The sequence below is a fragment of the Fistularia commersonii genome, chromosome 27 (assembly GCF_037954325.1).
Source record: "Fistularia commersonii isolate RoL2024-O1a breed Wild chromosome 27, RoL_Fcom_v1.0, whole genome shotgun sequence".
In the NCBI taxonomy this organism is placed as follows: Eukaryota; Metazoa; Chordata; class Actinopteri; order Syngnathiformes; family Fistulariidae; genus Fistularia; species Fistularia commersonii.
In genome coordinates this window covers 14,422,888-14,446,517 of record NC_141310.1, presented here as the reverse complement: position 1 = coordinate 14,446,517, position 23,630 = coordinate 14,422,888, and the positions used below count along the sequence as shown (strand labels likewise).

The 23,630-nt window shown below is 58.3% G+C and overlaps 1 protein-coding gene across 1 annotated transcript; it reads right to left on the bottom strand.

Annotated features, from left to right (window-relative positions):
* Positions 1-6,377: 6,377 nt before the first annotated feature.
* On the bottom strand, positions 6,378-22,023 carry LOC147218122 (solute carrier organic anion transporter family member 3A1-like). Its single transcript, XM_086175182.1, has 10 exons — positions 21,661-22,023; positions 18,129-18,588; positions 12,960-13,058; positions 12,491-12,757; positions 12,203-12,367; positions 11,925-12,123; positions 11,171-11,306; positions 10,572-10,744; positions 10,191-10,255; positions 6,378-9,859 (listed from the first exon to the last, which is right to left on the bottom strand). The coding sequence occupies exons 1-10, from the start codon at positions 21,814-21,816 to the stop codon at positions 9,483-9,485; spliced, it is 2,097 nt and encodes a 698-aa protein (XP_086031308.1). The 5' UTR covers positions 21,817-22,023; the 3' UTR covers positions 6,378-9,482.
* Between the last annotated feature and the right edge of the window lie 1,607 nt (positions 22,024-23,630).

Genomic DNA, 23,630 nt, shown 5'->3' with positions numbered 1-23,630 from the left:
TCCGGCCGGAAGTTCACGGCGGCGGCGGAGGAGGAGCTGCTGCAGCCGCGGGAGCCCGGAGGAGAGTGGCGGCGGCGCGGTGGCGCGTCTGCACGTCACGGACTGGGTGACGTCAGCGGCTCGGGGGGCGTGGCCGTCTCTGCTCCTCACGCGCGGGTCGCCGGGCGCGTGCGGCCTGGACTGACCCGAAGAACAGGCACGCGCTCCGCCGGCCGGTGACGTCACGCGGCCGTGAATAGGAGATATTATTCCATCCACAGGGGTCTCCTCTGCTAAAGGGGTTCTCCTCTGCTAAAGGGGTTCTCCTCTGCTAAAGGGGTTCTCCTCTGCTTCTATCAGCATCACCACCATTGCCAGGATCACGACCAATTATATCTTGACACTTTACCTCGACCACCTCAACCAAAAATAATCTTCTTCTCCTTTGGTCTTTTCTCTTCATGGACCATGTGCCGTCCCTCTGATAGACTCATTCCTGATCCTGTCCATCCTGGTCACTCCCAAAGAGAACCTCAACATCTTCATCTCTGCAACCTCTAGTTCTGCCTGCTGTCTTTTGGTCATTGGAACAGTTTCTAGTCCAAACATCGTCGCTGGTCTCACCACTGTCTTGTACACCTTTCCTTTTATTCTGGCTGAAAGTCTTCTATCACATAGTACTGCTGACACTTTTCTCCACCCATTCCAACCTGCTTGGACCCGTCTCTTCACCTCTTTTCCACACTCTCCTACGCTCTGGACTGTTGACCCTAAGTATCTGAGATCCTCCAGCTTCTTGATCTCCACTCCCTGTAGCCTCACCGTTCCACCTGAGTTCCTCTCATTCACACACATATATTCTGTCTTGCTGCGACTAGCTTTCATTCCTCTCCTTTCCAGAGCATACCTCCACCTCTCTAGATTTTCCTCTACCTGTTCTCTGTAGTAGCAGTAGCAGCAGTAATAGTAGTACTGGTAGTCATAGTAGTAGAGGTAGTGATAGACTAGACTTATCAGCTGCCTTTGACACAGTCAAGCATAGAATTCTCCTCAAGATACTCACATCCATGGGAATCACTGGTGCCGCCCACTCCTGGTTCCACTTCTACCTCTCCGGCCGCTCCTTCAGGGTGTCATGGCAAGGGAAATTATCTTCAACTCTCACCCTCACCACCGGGGTACCCCAAGGATCAGTGCCGGGGCCCCTTCTCTTCGCAATGTACACCACCTCACTGGGAAATATCATTAGAACACATGGTTTCTCCTATCACTGCTATGCCGACGACACACAGCTGCACCCGTCCTTCCACCCAGATGATGCCACGGTTTCGACTCGCATCACAGCCTGCCTCTCCGAACTATCATCATGGATGAAAGAACACCACCTACAGTTGAACTTGTCCAAGACTGATCTCCTGGTGATCCCAGCCAAAGAGAAAATTCATCACAACATCAGCCTCAAGTTGGACTCCACCACAGTGGCCCCTAACAAAGTTGTAAAAAACCTCGGCATCATGATCGACGATCAGCTGTCGTTCTCCAACCATATGACTTCAACTGCCCGGACCTGCAGATTTGTGCCGTACAACATTCAGACCCTACCTGACCCAACAGTCGGCACAGCTATTGGTTCAGGCCATGTTCATCTCCCGCCTGGACTACTGCAATTCCCTCCTCGCTGGACGACCTGCTTGTGCAAAAAAACCACTGCAGATGGTACAGAATGCTGCAGCACGGTTGGTATTCACTCAACCCAAAAGGGCTCATGTTACACCTCTGTTCATCCAGTTGCACCGGCTACCAGTAGCTGCCAGGATCAAGCACAAGGTCCTGACCCTGGCCTTCAAAACCACCTCAGGAACAGGTCCAGCATATCTGAACCAAATGATAAGACCTTATGTTCCCGGCAGAGAGCTGCGTTCCTCTGATACAAACCTACTAGCAGTACCTTCTGCTCGCTCTAAGCGATCTCAGGCAAAACTGTTCTCCGTTCTACTACCTCAGTGGTGGAACAAACTTCCGGAAGCAACAAGACGAGCATCATCTCTCTCAACCTTCAAGAAACAGGTCAAAACTCTTCTCTTTCAGGACTTTTTACTGCGCTGATGCCCCAGATCAGGTTAGGCAGCAAGTTAGGCTATGCAGTGTGTGTGTGTGTGTGTGTGTACATTTGTGTGTCTCTGTCCATTAAAAAAAAACAAAAAAAAAAAAACCCTCACTAACCCCAGCTTACCGTTCTGTATATTTCCTGTGCATCTTGTATTTGCAAGTGTATTTGCAGTCCTTCTGTCCTCGATTGTAAGTCGCTTTGGATAAAAGCATCTGCCAAATGTAATGTAATGTAATAATGTAATGTAATCATAGTAGTAGTAGCTGTAGTAGTAGTGGTAGTCGTAGTAGCTATTGTAGTAGTAGTATTATTAGTAGTAGAAGTACTGGTGGAGTACAGAATGTGTTCTGGTGTGTTGTGATTAGCCCCATTCCTCTCTCCGGAGCAGATCAAGCTTTCCAGGTCTGTGCTGGAGGTCCAGAGCAGGTGAGGTCCAGGTGAAGATGCTGATCCACAGGAGGACAAGAACGTTCACACGTTCTCGTCCAAAGCGGAGCTTCCGTGGGGCGTCAACTCAGCATCCTGGTGGCCAGGGTTACACGCCGTCATCACTGCGCACAGCGAGGTCGTCGTCCTCGGTTCAACTCGAAGCTCATGTGCACACGTGCACACGTGCACAGGGGTGGCGCGGGGCATCCGGGGCATCCGGGGCCGGTGGTGTGAGGCCAGGACAACACTTCTCTGCTGACTCAGGCGTGAGGAGCACCGTGGAGGGGGAGGGGCGGAGAACCCTTCTGGTGACCCGGTTCCCTCAGAGAAAACCGGGATGTGGAGAGAGAACCCGGGAGGCGTCCTCCTCCCTACGGGGGCTCGCTCACTGCCAAGCCGGCGGTCCTCGCCACGCTCCAGGTACGCCGCTTCAAATACGACCGTTTGTTCGACATCGTTTCGGCCGAAAGACCTCAAAAGAGATCGCGGCGCCTCGAACCGGCGCGTCCGAGACGACGGGCGGGACCTGCGCCGTCCGGACCTTCCTCACGGTCACTAGAGAACTGGCTTGTGATTCGGAGACGTGGAGGTCCAGAGGAGGCCGGAGGAGCTTCGGTCGTTCAATCCTCCGTCCGTATTTGACTTCCTGTCTCTCCACGTGTCGCTGACCTACTTCCTGGTTCCCGGGCGATCCGTCGTCCCACATCAGGGTTAGGGTTAGGGTTAGGGCAAATCCTCAGCGGTCAGAAGACTTTGGAGTCGGTGACGCTCACAAAGGAGCCTCCTGCCGGTCCTTTGCAAATGAAGGTGTGGAGCCCCGCGGAGCCTCCTCAACCACGAGGTGCTGCGGGCCGACACCGAGGCGGAGGCGGAGGGATTTGACCGGAGGGGCTTTCAGGCAGAGGTTTGTAAACATCCCGCTCAAAATCCCTTCCATCAATACATTGACGGACGTATAGCGTTGATCCGGCGGCGTGTTCTCGCCGCACATCAAAGATCAAGCCTGAGCACGAAGCGCTCGACTGCTCCAACGCCACCGGGCCGCCACGACGACCATTCAAGCTCTTCGATCTTCGATCTTAAACCTTCCGGTTTCAACAACACCTTCTGAATGATTTCGGCGGCGTGAAAGATTTTCTTTCATGAAGGTTTTCCTGTTTTGTTGCCATGACGATCATCGTGCCGCTTATTATTATGATATCATCATCATCGCTCGGCGCTTGGAGTGATTCTTGTCGTCGGCGAGCTAAACGGTGGCGGTGAATGTCCCGCCGGCCTCGGAGGCGGCAGACGCCACGTCTCCTGGTCACAGGCCGTTAAATCTGCGGGGTGGGGGGGTCACATCCTGCCCGGGGGGGCGGCGGCGGCGGGCCGGGCTTCACCTGCGAGCGCCGGAGCGTCTCTCACCTCGCATTAGCCTCATCTGCCGACCCCTGACCCCCGCATGTGGAGGATTTCACGCTCGGGCGGAGCGTCCGGCTCGCGCTCGCCGTCCTCATTAGGACTTGTACAAAGTCTTACTTAACCTTCGACCCCCGGCAGCCTCCTGCTCATTATCTAGAGAGATTAACCCACATACAGCCCAGGACGCTCCCTCTGCCGGCCAATCACAGGGCACGCCCGCCGGCGGGGACTCATCACAACCCGGAGATGATTACCGATAACCGATAACCGATCAATCCCACGGGTCAGACGTCTTCTGACGCCCTCAAGGAACGTGGACTTTGAGGCTGTTGCGGTCCTTTCTAGAGGGTTCCTTCAGTAGCCTTTCACTGTCAGTCACAGGAAGGGGGCGGAGCCAAACCCGGTCGACACCGCGTGGAGGGGCGGGGCCTGACCCTGACGGACAGCTGTCAGTCGTCCAACCGCTCGCTCACACCGACCGACAGCTCAGAGCCTCCAGTGAACCCGGGACCGAACGCCAAGGAGAACCCGGTCCACACGTGCACATGTGCAGACGCGCACACTCATTTTGTTTCTTCTCCGGGATCGACAGCTGAAGGTTCTGAGGAGGTCCGGGTTCAGATGTCCTCACCGGGTGTCCGACCAGGTTCTCGGCCGGTCCGTGTTGTTCCAGACCAGCCGAGAACCTGTTTCCCTCTGAGGAAGGAGCCGCCGAGGAGACGCTTCCTTTTGTTTTTCTTTTTCCAAAGACCGCAGACTCTTCTCCTGTTTCCACTGAAGACCAGACTTGGTGTGGTCCTTCGGGGACGGAGCTGGAGACCGACCCCGGTTCCTCTCTTGGACCCTGGCAGGTTTGAGCTTTCCGGATCTGGTCGGGTTTCTTTGTGATCTGTCATCTCCGGGTCTGTAGGCCGGACGAGCGTCTGCTGGTAGAAGAACCTCTCGCTCCAACCGATGAGCAGGAGCTGAGACGAACGGATTCTGGAAGTGATGTTTTCTAGATGGAGATGATGGAGGAGAAGGTCTGCGGCCGCAGGCGCTCCTCGGGTCGACGTCTCCACGCTCCCTTCGCGGTTCCCCCCCAGGTTGGGGCGTCCTCTCGTCACCTGTCCGGGCGGGGGGGTTCCGAGAGCCTCCGAGTGACGGAGTGCGAGCAGATCCCGCCTGGCGTGCCGAGCGTGGCGGCGGAGCGTGAGAGCGTGACGGCGCGCGGGGTCGGCGGAGGTGGTGCGGCGGGGTCAGAGGTCGGACTCCGGGACGGGGAGCCGTCGGTCCTCGGCTCCGAGATCAGACGAGCGGAGACGCATCGGTCTGTCAGCGGGGTCGCCGGGCCGGCGGCCGTCGAACGCGGCACGTCGTCTTACGGTCGGCGGCCGTCAGCGACAACAGGGACTGGCACGGCGCCCGGCCCCGCCCGACACCGCCGGCGGGTGACCGGGCGGTCGGGGCGCGACCCCGGACGTCACCGGCGGCGGGCGGGAGCGTCACCGCCTGCTCCGATGATGGGAAGTGAGATCCGGAGAGCACGGCGGGACAGGAGGGCGGCCACCTTTGGCCCCGGGCCGGCTGGCGGGGGGGGGGGGGGACCAGGCTGCAGGAGAAGGAACCTCCTCGGCTTCCCGCCTCCGAGCCCCTCGTCTTCTCCCGGTCCGGTCCGGTCCGGTCCGGTCCGGTCCACCGTGGCCACGCACACACGCGAGCCCACGGCGCCGGGCCTTCGGGCCTGTGAACCCGGCCGGTCGGCGTGGCTCTGACATCCAGCGGCGTTTCTGCAGGTGAAGGTCGTGGGATCTCATGTTCGCTTCTCCTCCTGACGCTCCGATGGCCGCGGCGGGTTTTTTTTGGGATCCTGCATTGTCAGTAGCGTAGGAAGCATCTTTGGTCCAGGTGGAGAAGGTGGACGTCTGGTCTTCAGACCTGCCCGGGCCGTCGCAGGAGCTGCTGGCCGTTCCCTCACAGATGTTTCCACCGGATGCTGCTGAGGAGCTCAAGGACCCAGGACGGACCTTCTCAGACCACAGCAGGCCTCCAGGACCAGCCTCCACACACACACACACACACACACACACACACACACACACACACACACACACACACGCACGCACGCACGCACGCACACACGACGCACGCACAATGTCCAGTTGATGGTCCCAGTGAACAGGACAGAACGTGATAGAACGTTAAGGAACGTGACAGAAGGCCTGGTTCAGGAAGTGTGGAGGTGGTAGAGACCTCCAAGGTCGTCTCCAGGGTCCTCCAAGGTCGTCTCCAGGGTCCTCCAAGGTCGTCTCCAGGGACCTCCAAGGTCGTCTCCAGGGTCCTCCAAGGTCGTCTCCAGGGTCCTCCAAGGTCGTCTCCAGGGACCTCCAAGGTCGTCTCCAGGGACCTCCCAGAGGGACATCCGGCCTCCAGGAGCTGATGGAGCCTCAATAAGCAGGCGTGGTGAAGGCGTGGTCAAAACAAAAATAGTATATTTAATGTATTTACAATAAACATACAATCATGTTTTTCTCCGAGGAACATCTGGACTAAAGCTTCCAAACACAGATTCCAACACACACAAAGCAGAAGCTGCAGCGGAGCATCGAGAGGTCCTCAGCGATGCTTCCGGACGATGGTCACGACATCTTCTTCTGCCGATGCCCTTTTCCACGTGAGGAGCGGCTGCTTCGGTCCGAGGCTGTGGTTCCCCTCCAAGGTGAGAGCACCGCCTCGTCTCCAAAGCCCAAAGCCGTCCCGAGCTTATCTCCAGGTCCTGCCGCGCTCTCACTTTGGAGGGAAACTCCTCACGGGTCAGAGGTCGTCGGGCGGCCGCGGCCCAGAAGAAGACCTGGACCCACGGCCGAGACCGCAAGGCAAGAACGAGCACGTCCAGGTGCCCGAGAGGAAACAGTCCTGGTGCCGCAGGTCCACGCAAGGTCCAGCGTGCAACACCACCACACCACACACACACACACACTCACACACACACACACACACACACACACACACACACACACACTCACACTCTGTGAGGGTGGAGCATAGATGCCTGCTGCCCCTCCAGCAGGAGGCTGATCTTCAGGCACAGTTTGGTTGGTCTGATTCTTGCCGGTCAAACTCATCCAGGCGCCGCCGCCGTTCTTCCAGACCCGGCGGGACAAGTGACGTGGAAAAGAGAAGAAGGTCCTCCCGGCGGTCAGCCACGTCCTACAAATGCTTCTAGGTCCACGGGGTTTGACATCAGAGCAGGGAGAGGCTACATACAGCTGGAGCATCTGCTCCCGGGTCCTCTGGAGGCCCTTGGATGGAGAGGACTTGGTGTCCGGGGGCGTCGCTGAGGTTCCTCTGGGCCGCCGCCAGAGGAACCGACGTCCCGCCGGCGACGATGTCCGCTCAAAGCGTCCTGGTTGTGTTGGGCTTCGTGTGGGGGGACCTTCACACCTGGAGGGCTGAAACCCTCTCAGATGGACAGGACCTTCTGGACAGAACCCTCCTGTTTTGTTTGAGACGCGGTCCTTTACGGGTCTGACGTGTGCGACAAGGAGCCGGTGGATTCCTGAGCCGGATCCACAGCGTCGGTGGCCTCGGACCCCCTTATCGCCCGATCATCACGTCCACCTGTCCTCCTCAAGCTCTCCTGCCCGCCGTTCCACCTGACGGACGTCGGGTGAGGTTCGAGGTCCACGGAGAACATCATCTCCGTCCCCTCCGGCCGGCTCAGACGCCCGCCCGTCCACAGGTTTCCTCAGTCATGGCTTCCACGGTGGTAGGGGAGGCGGAGAACATTTTCTATCAGAAGTATTTTGGCCATTCTTTTAAATGTTATATTACTACCAGGTGCTAAAGCTAATGCTAAAAACCCTTAACTAGCTTACTACACGATGCTCGGGGACCTTGTGGGCTTCCGTCGGGCCAGACCTCCAGGGTCAATGTTCTGACGTGCACAACCCGACGCCGCTGAAGACATAACCGGCCGCGCCCCCGACCAATCAGAATGAAGGAACTCAGAAGCTACGCCAGGTTCCTGATGCGGCGAGAAGCTCCTCGTGGGAAACCTCCAAGACATAGATGAACGCTTTGTGTTCTGACAGAGAAGCTAAGACCTCCTGTCAAAGGTGGGTTTGAACTTCAGTCCGGCGATCTTCTCGTCGGAGAACTAGAGACCTGGAGGTCAGGACTGATCCCTCCAGGACTTGAGAGAAGCTCCGACCCTCCGGACCGGAGAGCGCCGCTAATTACGCCTGCTAGCATGCGTTAGCAGCATGCTAGCAGCCACCGGGCGTCGGCGGGCCGCCGCTCCTGTGAACCCGTCCGCCCGCAGCGAAGCCCCGCCCCCCCCCAGGAGCTCCGCCCCTTCCTGCGGGCGAGCCCTCCGCTTCCTGGTGGTATCTGATGCTTCGGGGTAGTTTGTCTTGGAGCCGAGGACGAGGACAAACTTTAGGTCGTAAGAATAATTATGGCGTCCATCGGTGAGCAGGTGAGCGGGCCGCTTAGAGTACTATCTTCTATATATATATATGTATGTATATCTACGTAGTGTTGATAAGCAAGTACTAGGTTACTATCACAAAAGTAATCTGAGTATTATCACCATCACAGATTGAGATGATAACAATCATTTGTATTCTTTCTCATTTTCAACAGCAAAATAATACTTTACATGTACGTTTGTAGATCATGTCAATCCTCTGGACCCGCCACCGGGAGGACCTCGCTCCGAAGCTCAGGGTCCGGTCCGCCGCGCTGCCCCGGCGCCCGACCCGGGGGACGTCTTCGTTTCCGGCGCGGAGGTCCTCCCGAGCTCCACGGAGCCGCGGGAGGCCCGTCTCTCCGCTGAGTCCTTCATCGTCCTGGAGGAACCAGTCCGAAGAACCGGGTGGCTTCGGGCGTCCGTAGAAATGAAACGTTACGATCTCCATCGGCAGCTTGGCCTCCTCCCGGCTGAAATCCCCCTTCCTCCGACTCAGGGTTGGGAGCTCCTGCTCATTTGCGGTCCTTGAGTGCAGCCTTCCTCCCGGCAGCTGCCTGAGGAGGAGCTGGTGTCTCTCCTGAGCGGAGGCTGGAGGCTCCGGGGCGGATCAGACCGCTGGATCTGCACCTTTGGGGCCCAGAGTAAAGGGGCCCGTCGACCCCGTCGGTGATAATTACTGGCGACAGTATGAGGCCGGGAGGCTCGGGGCGGCATGGGGCCATTGAATGGAGGCAGGAGTGGGGCCCGTGGAGGTCGGAGGCCCCCGACCCCCCCCGACCTCCACTCCCGGAGGCCCGCTCTTGTCTCCATTCCATCTCCGGGTCCACAGGCGTGGAGGAAAGTTTCCCAGGAGCGGTCGTCTCCTCGGGCTTCTGGAGCTCTTCCTTTATCGATCCTCTGGAGCTCCGGCCGGTCGTCAGGCCCGAGCGGGCCAGAAACCCGGGGAGAGGAAGGGATCTCTGGTCTGACCATCTGATCCCGGCGGAGGCGTGAGTTTGAGTGAGGGCGTAGCTCGGCGGGGTCCTTTCAGGAGCCGCCTCCGAAGAGGAGGGCCGAGGTGGTCCGGCGTCCCGCCGAGGAGGAGGCGGCGGACGCGGCGCCGGCCTCCTACAGGACCGACTCCACGTTGTCGGAGGCCTCGTGGTCCTCCAGGTTGTAAATGAACTTTGTCCTGTTGACGGGGTTCTGCGTGATCTCCTTGCCCAGGTTGTCCAGAGTCACGTTGGAGGCGAACAGCTCGGTGGGCGTCAGGTAGCCTTCGCTGTTCTTGATGTACTTCCTGTAGTTCTTCCTCAGGCACTGCCAGGTGGTGGCGTAGAGCACGAACGCCGACGACTTGAGCACGATGGCGATGCTGACGTAGAGGTGGCGGTAGGCCACGTTGTCGTACAGCATGCAGGCGCCCTTCTTACCGCACACCGAGCTCCAGAACAGGCAGGTGGAGTCGATGCCCTTGCCGAAGATGAGCGGCGGAGGGATGAAGCCTGCGGGGAGGGGGGCAACTGGTCACTACAGCACAGAGAACCTTCGCGGCACCCAGATCAACTCCACCTTCAGGAGACATCAGATGACCTACATAAACCTCCGGTGGCCTTCTACGGGCCCCGGCTCGCCGAGGAACGGCTCAGGAACAAAAGAGAGAACGGCCAAGGGCCAGAGTCCACTCAGGAAGGGGCCCTTTAAGCTCCTTCCTGCATCCTTCTATCCACCCGGCTGCCACCAGACGGTTCTCCGACTCGTCCCCAAACCTCTCTGGGCTACCTTTGTCTCCGGAGGGATTCGCGCGCAGCTTCCGAGAGGAACCGAAGGTCTTACCGATGAGTCTGAGGAGCAGGAACAGAACCCCCAGGGCGTAGGACTTCAGCTCCGGGCTCACCGTCCTGGAAGACAAGCACACCTGTGAGTTCCTCTGCAGGTCAGAGACTCCTGGATGAAGAAGCTGCTCCGCCTGCAGCTCCTTGACCTCCGGCCGGCGAGGAACAGCAGAGGCCGACCGTCTGGCCACCCGAGCCCCTTCCGTGAGGTTCCGGCTTCCCTTCTCCATCCTTTCCCTGTGAGACGTCCCATCCGTCTCCGGTCAATATCAATGATGACGTGACGCTGCGGAGACCCTGTCGTCATCTGCCCCTCCAATATTTCTGAGGTTTTTATTCTTCTCGGCCCCCCCGTCCCCCTCCTGGTTCCCGGCCCCCTCACCTGATGAGGATGATGACGGAGGGCGTCTGGGCCATGGCCCCGATCATGCTGCACACACAGATGACGCTGAGGAAGGTGAGGAAGGCCTGCTGGCAGCCGGGACTCGGGCACTTCCCCGGCAACGCCACCGCCTCGTCGGCCCCGGCGGACACGCAAGAGCAGCCGGTCAGGTTCTGGCGAGACACACGGGACGGCCGGACGCCGTGAAGCAACGCTCTCCTGCAGCTCCAGACCTCAGGGTCTCTTGGAGCTCAGGGCTTCACCAGCAGAAAGATGACAACTCAAGCAGCAACACATCCAGCAAAGAGCCCTGGACCACCACTGGGAGCAGCCGGGGACACAGTAGGGTGTGTGTGTGTGTGTGTGTGTGTGTGTGTGTGTGTGTGTGTGTGTTGTGTGCATGTGTGTGTCGTGTGTGTCTATGTCAGGTGGCAGATGCTTTTATCCAAAACGACTCACGGTGGAGACGCCGGGGATTGAACCCAGGACCACATACATGCAAACATGTTCACACGTGTAGTGTTATATGTGTGTGTGTGTGTGTGTGTGTGTGTGTGTGTGTGTGTGTGTGTGTGTGTGTGTGTGTGTGTGAGTCTCACCGGTCTGGTGCAGCCGGCGAAGCAGGCGGAGAGGTAGGTGATGCCGTTGGCTCCACAGACGGGGCTCACAGATGCCGTGTAGCAGTTGCAGGAGCTGATGCAGGGGGCCTCGGGCCGCTGCCGGGGCCGCAGGGTCCTGGGGACGGGGTCAGAGGTCACGTCAGGGACGCCTTCCTGTCCCAACCTTTCCCGTACCGGACGAGGGCGAGCAGGACGGCGCTCGAGGCGTCCGATCGGAGGCAGCCTCGCGCCTCTCGCGGATCTCTCAGCTCCATCGCCGCAGGTCCGGCGAAGCCTCCTGGCGGGGCTCCTGGTCCCGCCGGCCCCCGTCTGAGACTGCACCACACCAGGTCTGGACTCGGTGAGGGCCGGGGGGAACCCTCCGCCACTGCACTACCTAACTCCCACCACAGGGGGGGCCTGACTACTCCAGAGGGGAACCTAAGGAACCCGGGGAGGAACATCGGCTGAGTTTTGTTCCAAGGTGTGAGACGCTTCCGTGTCCAGTGTGGAGAACGATCAGGACCCGCCTCGACCTCCGAGCTGTTTTCTCCTGAAGCTCCGCTGAAACCCTGGATTGTGACGGTGACTCGGGTCCTAATCTGACCCTGTGAGGGTCGACGTGGGATTAGAAGCGACCGCCGTCCCTGCCGGCTGCTTTAGGGACCGTGGAAAGGTAACTATGTGTTTCTACCCCGATCTCCGTCCCTTTATGTCGCACCTCGCAGACAAACGCGTTACTGGTTCATCTTACTGGTTGCCGTAGGCGACCGTCACCCCGGCGACAGGCCCGGTGTCGCAGCCCAGGAAGAGGAAGGAGACGTAGCAGGCGGTGGACACCAAGTTGACCAGCATGGCCATGCGGACGGCGCCCAGGGCCGACAGGTTGAGCTTCTTCACCAGCAGCCCCCCCAGGAAGATGCCCAGGCAGGCGCAGGGGATGGCCGTCAGTCCTGGGGGGGGACAGACCGTCACACGTGGTCCCGCACGGGAACACGCCGCTGATTGCGTGTGTGTGTGTGTGTCACCTACCTAGCAGCTGATTGGCTGACGAGGTGGTGAGGTTGAACTGCTGCTCCAGGTACTTCCCCAGGAAGGCGGCGAAGCCGGCCACCACGGCGATCTCCATGCAGGCGGCGAGTGTGATGCAGCTGAACACGGGGTTGGACAGGAGGTGCCTGGTGACCCGGGGGATCACTGGGGGGGGAGACGCAGACGTGAGCGACCGGACGGCGTCAGATCCTCCGGTCAAATCTACGACGGCGCCGCCGCTTCAGAAGCCGCACGACCGAAAGCGCCTCCCTCCCCGGCCCCGCCCACCTCTCAGGTGATCGCACACCGACAGGCCGGCGTTGAGGTCGAAGCCGTGGACGGGCCGGGGGGGTTTGTCCCCGGGGAAGTCCAGGGACAGGGAGGACGGCAGCATGGCCTGCTCGCTCTCCACGCCCTCCAGGTCCCGCTCGTCCAGAGACTGGGGGAAGCCGAACATGAAGAGGGACGACAGGAAGAGTAAGGCACTGCAGAGCAGGTAGCCCGCCCACCACGCCCCGATCCAGCGAGGGTCCTCGGGGGTGATGTCCAGCTTACCTGCACACACACACGCACACACACACGCACACACACACACACACACACACACACACACACACACACACACAGGCATTTATTTCAGATTCAATATGCCGCTGTAGAATGAAGGAGGCCTTCTGCGAGCTGAGAAGATGAGCAGATGGTGGACAAAGATCAGTGCGTAGATGAAACGAGTCCCGGCGAGGATGAGGAGACTCACTGGTGTCGATGAAGAGCGCATCCACGTAGAACTTGGTGCAGATGGAGCCCAGGATGAAGCCGCAGGCCGGCCCGAAGACCAGCGTGGAAAACAGAATGCCTGCAGTGACAGAGGAGCAGAGATGCGCGTCATACACACTTCAGAGAGGCGGCGCACACACACACTCACACACACACTCACACACTCACACACTTCCTATCACAGGTCTTTAGGCGACTTGGACATGCGCTTCCTGTTGGCGGCCAGCAGATGGCGGCAGCGCTCCAGATCCCAGCGGGCTCCTGGAGCTGCAGGAGGCCTCCAGCTGGTCACCGGGGGTTTGAGATCTTTCCAATGGAAGCAGAAGATGCAGACCGTCCCAGGACCTCCTGCTAACAGCATCTCTGGAACCCATCACTTCTCAGCACCATCACCGTGATCAGGCAGGAGGAGGAGAGCAACTTCTCCACCCGGCCCTCCGGTGATCTGCTCACCGATCGTTCTCGGCTTATCTTGGAAGGACCTCGGCATCTTGCGAGTCTTTTTGGGACGCGTCTGATCATCACGTTGAGGACCAGTAGGACCAGTAGGACCAGTAGGACCAGTAGGACCAGTAGGACGCCGCAGGGTTGAGTTCAAGGGCCGTGTGCAGGCTTTTCTGTCTGGGAGCAGAGGTGACTTCCTCTGCGACCTTCTCGCTGGTTTCCAGGACGTCTGTAGAGGATTAGAAATGTCTCTTCTGCTTTGTCTATCTTCTGTGGTTTCAACAGGCCAGGTCCTTCTCGGCCTCCCGCTTGACATCCGGGGAAGTTTTCCCCGCCATCGGCCGTTTCCAGGTGACCGGAGGAGACTCATCTCCTCAGCTTGTAGCCAGATGTTGGTGTTCTTTCAGGAGCAGCGTCCTCCATCAGTCTTTCAGCCAGCATTGATCTGCTGGGGTGGCAGCGTCTCCTCCTCATTCTCCTGCCGCACCGATGTTTCACGCAGAGGTCGGACGTTCTTAACACCGCCGAGCGTTCTCCGGCTCGGGCGGCGGGAGGTAACCATGACGACCGGCGAGCCCCGTCCAGCGCGGGAGCAGAGGGGGAATCTGAGAAGATAACGGAGGACGTCCGAGTCCAGAGGAGATGCCGGAGGATTGAGGGACCCGAGGCATCGGCAGACTGCGCTCACGGGACGTCTAAGAGTCTTCTCCAGGAGATGAGAAGGAACCCGGAGAGGTCAACAGCCAGAGGGTTCTGAAGATCGGGAGATCGGGACCGAACCCGGGGCAAAACTGTGACCTCCGGCCGATGTTCCTCTCAATATCTGAGAAGAAGGGAATTCAAAGGTCTGACCGGGATGTGACGGGGCCGGTCCCACCAGGACAGAAACATCAACACCTTCAGCACGGCAGAAGATCATCTGCCGCCACCGTCAGAACATCCTCGCATACAAGCGATGCTTCCAATCTACTGGTTCTGAGCTCCTGCTAATACGGCATCTGCTGAGGGCTGGACCCCAGCCAGCGGTGTGTGTGTGTGTGTGTGTGTGTGTGTGTGTGTGTGTGTGTGCGGGTCCCTCCCCCTCAGAGCTGCTGCCAGGTGAGAGTGCAGGGAGGAAAACATGTCTGCAGCTCTTTGCACCCTCTCAGACCCCAGGTTCTGATGCCTGACACCAACACACCTGCTCTGAGGAACCTCCTGTTCACTGGGACCTTCTGCTCTGAGGAACCTCCTGTTCACTGGGACCTTCAGCTCTGAGGAACCTCCTGTTCACTGGGACCTTCTGCTCTGAGGAACCTCCTGTTCACTGGGACCTTCAGCTCTGAGGAACCTCCTGTTCACTGGGACCTTCTGCTCTGAGGAACCTCCTGTTCACTGGGACCTTCTGCTCTGAGGAACCCGCTGGAACCTCCAGAGCCTCCAAGAGGTGATGAACGCCGACCCCGGCAGGCCGGAGCGTTCTGAGCGTTCTGAGCGTTCTGAGCGTTCAGTCCGGGTGGAATCCGGACTGCAGGGGTCGGAGGAGACTCTGCGGGACCTCGGGGTCAGCAGGGGCCTCATGGACCATCAAGGCTCCTTTCAATGTCCTCATGGTCCTGCTGCTTCACACACAAGCAGCCTCCGACCTGACACCATCCTAGGCCTGTCTACCATCATCTCATCTGGCCAACATGACTGACACACACACACACACACACACACACACACACACACACACACACACACACACACACACACACACCTCAGTTTATACACACATCCATTTATACACACACTCTCCAGTTACTGGCCCAAACATCAGTTTACACACACAAACAAGTCAGTTTAAACACACACACATGCACACACACACACACCAGTTTAGTTACACATCAGTTTACACCCCCCCACACACACACACAGCAGTTTAAACAGTCAGTTGGAAGACATACATGTTAGTTGACAGCAGACACACACACACACATACACACACACACACACACACACACACACACACACACACACAGGTCAGTTAACCGACACACAGATAGGTCAGTTGACACACACACACACATGCATCAGCAGCTGACACACAAATGGTCAATTGACACAGACAGGTCAGGTAAAACACACACACACACACACACACACACACACACACACAGAGGACAGCTGACACGCAAGTCAGTTGAAAACACACAATCACACACACACATACACACAGACCAGTTGACACACACACACAGCAGTTGACAGTCATAAAAACAGGTCAGTTAAAACACACACAGCAGTTGACAGATACACATATACAAATCCATTGACGGACACACACACGTCAGTTGACAGTCACAAAAACAAGTCATTTGACACACAACCACACACGCACACAACCACAGTCAGTTGACAAAACACACACACACACACACAAACACACACAGGTCAGTTGACAGACACACACACACACAGGTCAGTGTGTGAGTAGAGTGTAGGAGTCCCTGTGTGTGTGTGTGTGTGTGTGTGTGTGTGTGTGTGTGAGGTGGGAGGAGCCTCCCGGCCCCTGAGCTGAAGGAGATAAAGACCACGTTTCCGTGGCGACCCGGAGCTGCGATGGGGTCAGCGAGCGGCGAGGGAGGCGGCGGCCTCGCTGTCTGTCTCTGGCACTGTTGCCGTAGCAACCCTGGCAGAGAGGCAGCAATGTGTGTGTGTGTGCGTGCGTGTGTGTGTGTGTGTGTGTGTGTAAACTGGCATCCTGACACTGACGGGGGGGAGGAGCCTTCAGAGGGCGTCCTGGAAGCCCTGGACCACCAGGACATCCCAGAAGGAGGTGAAACACCTAAACAACAACGCTGCAGTGTCAAAGTCAACAATCCTAATCGATAAAGATCGATCGCGATCGGGTCCCGACGGCTCATCAACCCGCGGAGCCTCCAGCCGGGACGCGTCCCGACCCGCGGACCCGGCGGACCAGGAACCACCTGGAGATCCTGAGAGCAGGGGAGAACCCTGGTTGGTTTCAACCACCAAGGAGCAAAGGCAGCTGAGGTTTGTAAAGGTCCAGAGGCCGAGACGAGACATCTGGAGGAACCGACCTCTGAACCGAGCTGAGAACCTCATGGAGCCCGACCCGACACAAAGGGAGGCCGGACCAAATAAGAGACGTGGAATGAATTAGAAAAGAAAAACACTCGCACATCCGCCGCCCAGTTAGGGATGGATGGAGGATCAGAAGAAGTTCGACTGAGTCGAGTTTCGAAAGACTGGCCAAACCTAAAAACGCTCCAAAAAGAAAAGGGGATTTGTCTTCCATAGAACACAAACACTTATTCTCACATGCATGACGTTTCAAACAAAAACAGGCCTTTCCTCAGATACGGATTCTTACATTTTTCCACGTGTACAGATATGTACATATGTGTCAGGTCGGTTCTTGAGGAGTAGCGAGGATGTAGTTATAATATTATAATGTTAAAAGGTCATCATATATCCAAACAGGAGGGAATCGATCGCATGATCATTCTCTTCTCTTTAAAAGTGGCGCCTCGATGACGTATTTGTCGACACGAATCTCCACTAAGCATCTGAGGAAGAGCCTATTTTTGCTCCAAACATGTGAGAATAAGTCTTTTGTGTTCTGTGTATTTTCTATAAATCATCTTTTCTTTAGGAGCATTTTTTGGCGTGCGTTTTTTCAAGACTACTGAGACGTGGAAGGAGGCGGCGGTGATCCACCAGGACGCTGTGCAGCAGCACACTGCGCTTCCCGCCGTCATGTTCAGACCATGGGGCTCCAGGCGGAGGAGAACATCCTGCCCCTTTCATTTTCACAGCAGAAGTGTGAGGACCACCGAAGGGTTCACGGGTCCCGAGGGCCGCGAGCCGCAGACCATTATCTCAGAAGAATCACGGACGATCGATACGACAGGAAGTGCTTTCGCCCCGTTTCCTGCCATCAGAGAGACCGAGAGATTTACGCCGCTGCGCTGTCCCGACGCCAAGCGCGGAGTCGATTACCTTAGCTTAGCATAGCGTCCCGGAGCCGGTGGAAGCCGCCAGCTAATTGCCTCCTGCATCCATTTTGAGCTTGCGGGTGATATTGATTTTCTCCTCAAAGTGAAACACAGGGACTTCCTGACATCTTTAAACATTTCCCGTGACCCGTCCTGCGATCCTCCCAGGCTCTACGATCCGGCCGACGGTCCGACCCTCAGCCGTCCTTAGCCCCGTCACCTGGGCTACGGACCTGAAGGGAAGGTGTAAGGAGCGGGGGGGGGGCTGTCACTCAAACTGTCGTGTCCTTCTGTTGGCGAGTGTCTTAGCGGGTGGTTCGGTGGCTTAGAGGGTGATAAAATCACCCTTCCACTCGTGCACCCGGCCGCCTCTGGGCTCGGGTCCAGTCAAAGCTGGAGAAGCTCTCACGCCGGTCCTTCGACATGCTTGGAGCCGCAGAGGGGACGTAAATAAGCCGATGCGTTGGCTTCGGCCTTCCGCAGGTCGGGTCACAGAGGTCACACTATCGAGTCGTCATCTATTCACTCGCCGAGTCACCGCTGATCTGAGTCAGACGGGCGGCCAGTAACTAAGTCGGTGACCGGATCACTGGCTGAGTCAGAGGGTCATTTACTAAGTCGGTCGGTCCGTCGGCTTACTAGTTAGCGAGTGGAGTCGGATCTACCAAGCCGACTCTGCCGTCCGCGAGAGAGGAGAGTCCGGCGTTCTCTCGGCTCACCTATGTAAAGCGAGGAGTCCTTCCTCTGGACGTGGTCGTCGATGTAGGACACGCCCAGAGGCTGGACCGGCGTGGCCCCGATGCCCAGCAGGACCTGGGCTCCGATCAGCAGCAGGTACATCATGTTGGTGTTGGCCCGGTTGCCGCACTTGAAGCCGGAGTCCATGTTTTCCGAGCGGCTGTTGTTGGAGCAGACGTCCCGGCCGTCCTCGGCGTGCCACGAGTTCCCCGCGTCGTACTCGTACTGGTGAGTCAGGAACTCAGGCAGGGCCGACAGCAGGGCCCCCAGCGCCATCACGATCCCGCCGCAGCCGATCAGCCGGGGCCGGTGGGCCTTGGCGCCGAAGTAGCTGACGAACAGAATCAGAGCCAGATTGCCGATCTCGAAGCTGCTGGCGATGACGCCCACGTCGGCGCTCTGGAGGTTGAAGCGTCTCTCCAGCGTGGTCAGGACGCTGACCTGACAGAGGGACAGAAAACAGTGATGAGGAACCGGCGGGAGGACCGGGGACTCCACGGCGGCCCCCGCAGGACCTCGCCCGCGGTGGCTGGTGGAAGATGGACGGAGGTGCTGCAGATGTTTCTGAGAGCGAGCGGTCCGGTGTCACCGGGGTGACGGACCTTTACTCCTGACCGTTATTGATGACGGCCGAGACGTTCCCGAACAACACTTTCACATGGACTTTCCTGGTTTCTTCCACTTCTTCTACAAAAGGCGGCCCGCGGACAGAAACACTGAACTGATCATCAACACCTGGACCTTCTGTTGTCAGGTAGCAACAATCGGCGATCAATAACGGGCGGAGTCTCCAAGCCACCGGAGATCACGGCCGCCTGATGTAACAGAGACTCCATAGGATCCGATGACACGGGTCATCGCTGTGCCTCTGACAGGTTACCATGACAACCCCCAATCCCAGCCATGATGTCATGAGGCTGACCTCTGACCCCAGCAGGTGTGCCCCGCCTTGTCGTCGGACATTCACGGGACGCCCGGGTCCTCGCTGGAGGACAGAACATGGCTGACGTCCAGGGGGGCAGGAAGCGCCTCGAGACACCAGGCGCCCATTCCAGGACCGACGCCGGAGACTTGATGACGCTTCATTCCATCCTTCTAAGGGATCTCCAAGGAGACACCCAGGCAGCTCACTGGTTTGCGGTCTACCAGGGAGGAGGCCAGGGAACTTACTGAACCTTGAAAGACAAACCGGGTCTTCGCCAATCGAACCAAGACTTTGGGGTTTCGATCCACTCGAACGTCAGAGGCGAGATGTTTACCTTTTAAAATGTGCAACCCGATCGCCGGGAGAACACTTCGGCCGTCGCTCGTCTGTAGGTCACCGGTGGGTTCGCGTCTGTGCTTCCAGCTGGACGCCACCTTCTTCTGACACTGACATTTGCAGGGTTTCGAACGGACGGAGAATTTCAAACCGCGGTTCGGACGAGTGACGACGACCTTCGGCCCGGACCCCTCGGTGGTTTTGATGCCACCGGCTGACGCTCGAGGGGCAGAACCTGACTCGTCCCAGAGGAGCCGCCAAACATCTACCACATTAATGCTTCCTGAGAGCAGAAGATCATCCGACGGTGCCGGTTAAGACTTTGCAATAATTGGAAGCGGCCGGCAAAACCTGAGGTTATTGTCCTCTTCCACCTGGTGACCGGCGGCTAGCCTGGGCTCCTACAGGACACTACGTTACATTACATTATATTACATTACGTTACGTTATATTACATTATATTACATTACATTACGTTACATTACATTATATTACATTACATTACGTTATATTGCAGTCATTTACCAGACGCTTCTTTCCAAAGCGACTTACAAAAATTGCAGTTCAATAACCGAAGATCCGAAGTAGCAGTAGTCGTTATTCAGATGTCACCGCGCTACCAAATAGCATCTGACAACCATATACATACATTCATGTCTTCGTTTTTTTTTTTTGGGGGGGGGGGTCTAAGTGCGATTAGTGTGGTAGTGCTTGGTCTGAGGGGACGGGTGGGGACGTGTGGCTGGACCATCTCCTGGAGATAAGACGGGCCGTCCCGTTCACCGGCCGGTAGACGAGCACCAGGGTCTTGGACTTGATGCTGGCGGCTACCGGGAGCCGCTGAAGGAACATAAGAAGGGGAGTGTGTGGGAGAATCTGAGACGGTTGAACACCAGGAGGGCTGCCGCTTTCTGGAGAAGCTCCAGAGGCCTGATGGTCACCGCTGGGGCACCGGCAAGGAGGGAGGTTCAGTCGTCCAGACCAGAGATGACTAGAACCTGGACAAACTTGGGCTGTCCTGGATGACCCTGAGGAGCTGCCGAGGAGGACTTGGACCGCTGAGGGTTCATAGATGAGTTTCGTGGCCGGTGAAGGAAAGACCTGCCAAAGCGGCATTCTGTCCTACGACCGGTGGCGACGATGGAGACACCAAGTTAGACTGCGGGTGACTAGAAGTTAGACTGCGGGTGACTAGAAGTTAGACTGCGGGTGACTAGAAGTTAGACTGCGGGTGACTAGAAGTTAGACTGCGGGTGACTAGAAGGCTCGCCGTCACATTTGGACCGACCTTCCACTCGGAGAAGGTGAGACGGGCAAAGGAGCTTTTACTCCCTCTCGTCGGACGGCGTCCGGCCGTTCGCGTCCCGCCGGCGGCAGAGCTGGGCTGAGAGTCTGCGCCTTGTTCCGGGACGGCGAGGCGGACGGAACCGCCGACCTTTTGCTCGGAGGCGATCGGACAAAAGGTGACAAAGAATCACTTCTGCTGAGGAACCTGGATGGGAACCGTGGAGACGGTGACCTCAGCAGGAGTTCTGTGACCACAGACAAACATCTTTCATGTGCTCTTTAAACCTGGAACGTCTCGTCCTCCTGTGAACACCTTCAAAGGAAGCAGCGGCCAATCGCGGCCCGGCGACGAACGGCAAAGGGTTAACCGGGTCTCGGTGCCGTTAAACCGCCGTCCGCTGCGGCGACGGCTTCCAGACACCGGCAGCGTCACGACCCCCCCCCCCCCCCCCATCCCAAACACACACACACACACACACACACACACACACACGCGAACGCACCACGGTCCTTCCTGTTTTGACGCCATAAGACAATGATGTCATCACGTCAGTTGAATAAGACGGTGGACATGTAGATGTCTGCCGGTACCGAAAACTTCACGGACGGTACCGTGGAGAACCCGCCCGCGTCGGTGGCCGGTCATTCCCGTTAACCGTCACGCCATCGGTCCGTTTCCCCGGTACCGAGACACGGAGCGCCGCCGGCGACCGATCGCCGTCCGGTGTTTCGTAACGAGCCCCCGGCGCGGCGGCTGTCCGTTCTCGGCCGCGCGGTTGGTGCAGAGGCCCGGTGCTTTCGGTGCGCAGCAAGTCATCAACCGGCGGACGTGATCGGTCCGACCGAACCGGTTGCTGACTGCATCCCCCTCCCCCCGCTTTGAAGGGCGCTGCACGCCGGCCGTTACCTGGCGCGGCGGCCGGTAACGGTCGCTCTGTTACCGTAGCGGCCGGTAACGGACTCACCAGGTAGGCGCCCACGGTGCCCTGGGCCAGCATGAGCGCGCATTCCGCCACCAGGAAGATCTTGATGTTGGAGAAGCAGGAGGTCTTCTTGTGGCCGCCGTCCTGCTCCGGCTCGCCGCCGCTCCGCTCGGCGCAGATCCGCTTCTTCACCTGCATGCTGCGGCTCCGGGCGGGTCGGCGGGCTCCGGTCCGGCGGGGATCATCTGGCGGGGGGAGGGGGGGGGGGCGCTGCACTGCGGGGTAGTGCGGATCTCCGCCGAGGCGCCGTTAGGGTCGCGGCTGGCCGCTCGGCGTATCCCGGCGCCCGACCGGCCGCATCACCGTTCGCGGACACGAGTGCGTGTGTCGGCTAGCGGACGCTGGGCCGCTTCCGTACCGGACGTTCGAGGTCTCCACCGACGACCGGCGAAGACCGGTTTAGCCCGTCCGCTTCGGTCCGAGCTGCGGCTCTGCGTCCCGGGAAGGGAGATGGAGATTAAGCCCCGCCCCTCCGGTCTCCTCTCCCTCGCTCTCTCACACGCACACGCGCACACGCACACACAACCTTCACAGTGTCTTCTGGCTCCCATCACAGCCCCCCCCCCTCCTCTCCATTGTCCATCCGTCCCTTCTTCTTCCACATCCAGCCTTCTGCTCTCCGCCTACACACTCTCATCCAATCCGTTGAGCATCCTTTCCAGAACCCGTTAGATCAGTGGAGGGCAACTCCATCCTCGCCGCTGAAGGTCAAAGCCAATCCGCGGTTGACCTCGGAGGCTCGCGGAGCCCTGGGCGGAGAGCGGAAGGGACCCGGTCCCGGTGTCTCGGCTCCCGACCCCGACCCGTCGGGGACAAGAACACGGGCCCCGTACGGTCCCGAGCGCCAGGTGCTCCGTCAGATGTTTGGGTGTGACCTCCAGGGCTGCCCGAGGCCCCCGTCTGCCACACTGCCTTCGGGTAAAGAGGTAAAGGGAGCGAGGCTCGCCACGCCACCCCGGCTCCAGGGTTCGTCACCACAGAGACGCTTCCAGAACATTCCTGGTCATTTGCAGGGAAGCGAAACGCTCCCGCCGTCCGGAGGCTTCCGTCCCGTGACCTGCCGTCGGCACGGGAGCGGGAGCCGGCGGTTCCCGCGCCGGCGTGGGAGCGTCACCTCGTGATGTGTATTTTAACGTCAGCTCCGACTCTAATATGGCGTCTGAACGGACGTCTCAGAGCGGCCCGAAGGTGCCGCAGGACCGGGGGAGGAAGCGGAAGGCAAAGTGCCCTCCGCGTTACCCGACATTACGGTAATCGGCGCTCTGGCGGAGATAATCTGGCGCCGCCTGACAGAAGTGTACTCAGCCGGCTTCGCCGCCGTTAAAAATTAAACACTTTCCCGCACTAGACGTCTCATTACACACATCAGCCGGCCGGTGTTTGCGCGGCGGCGGATGTTCTACATGAGAACATTCTCCAAGAACCCAGGGCCAACGCTCAGGGACCACTATGATCACGATTCGCCATATTTATTTCATGACTTAAATTCTTTGAAACTTAAAGGGTCACATATTGACACTGAGGCCGGTACTCTCTCTGTGGGAGTCTTAATGGGGGTCCAAAGGATGTTCGCTGATTCAGGGAGGGACAAAGCGACAGACAACCCAAACACATCCGGGATGTGATATCCGCCTACGGAGGGAGGGGGTTTCTGAGACTCTGTCACTGAATAACTGATGCTTCCTGTAACCCGGGAAGTCCAGTGCAGCCGGGAAAACGCACACATTAGGACGAGAGGCCGCCGGTTGTGTTGTCAAGATGTTATATACCACTTCTGTAAGTCAACAACACGAACGGCGCTTCACCACGACACAGTTCCAGCACGACTCCATTCAGGTGCGGTGACTCCACAGCCCCTCCTCCACGTGGGCGGGGTCTTCGTCGCTCTTCGTCGCACAGCAAAGCCGAACCGCCGTGACATCGTCGACATTACATTACATTACATTACATTA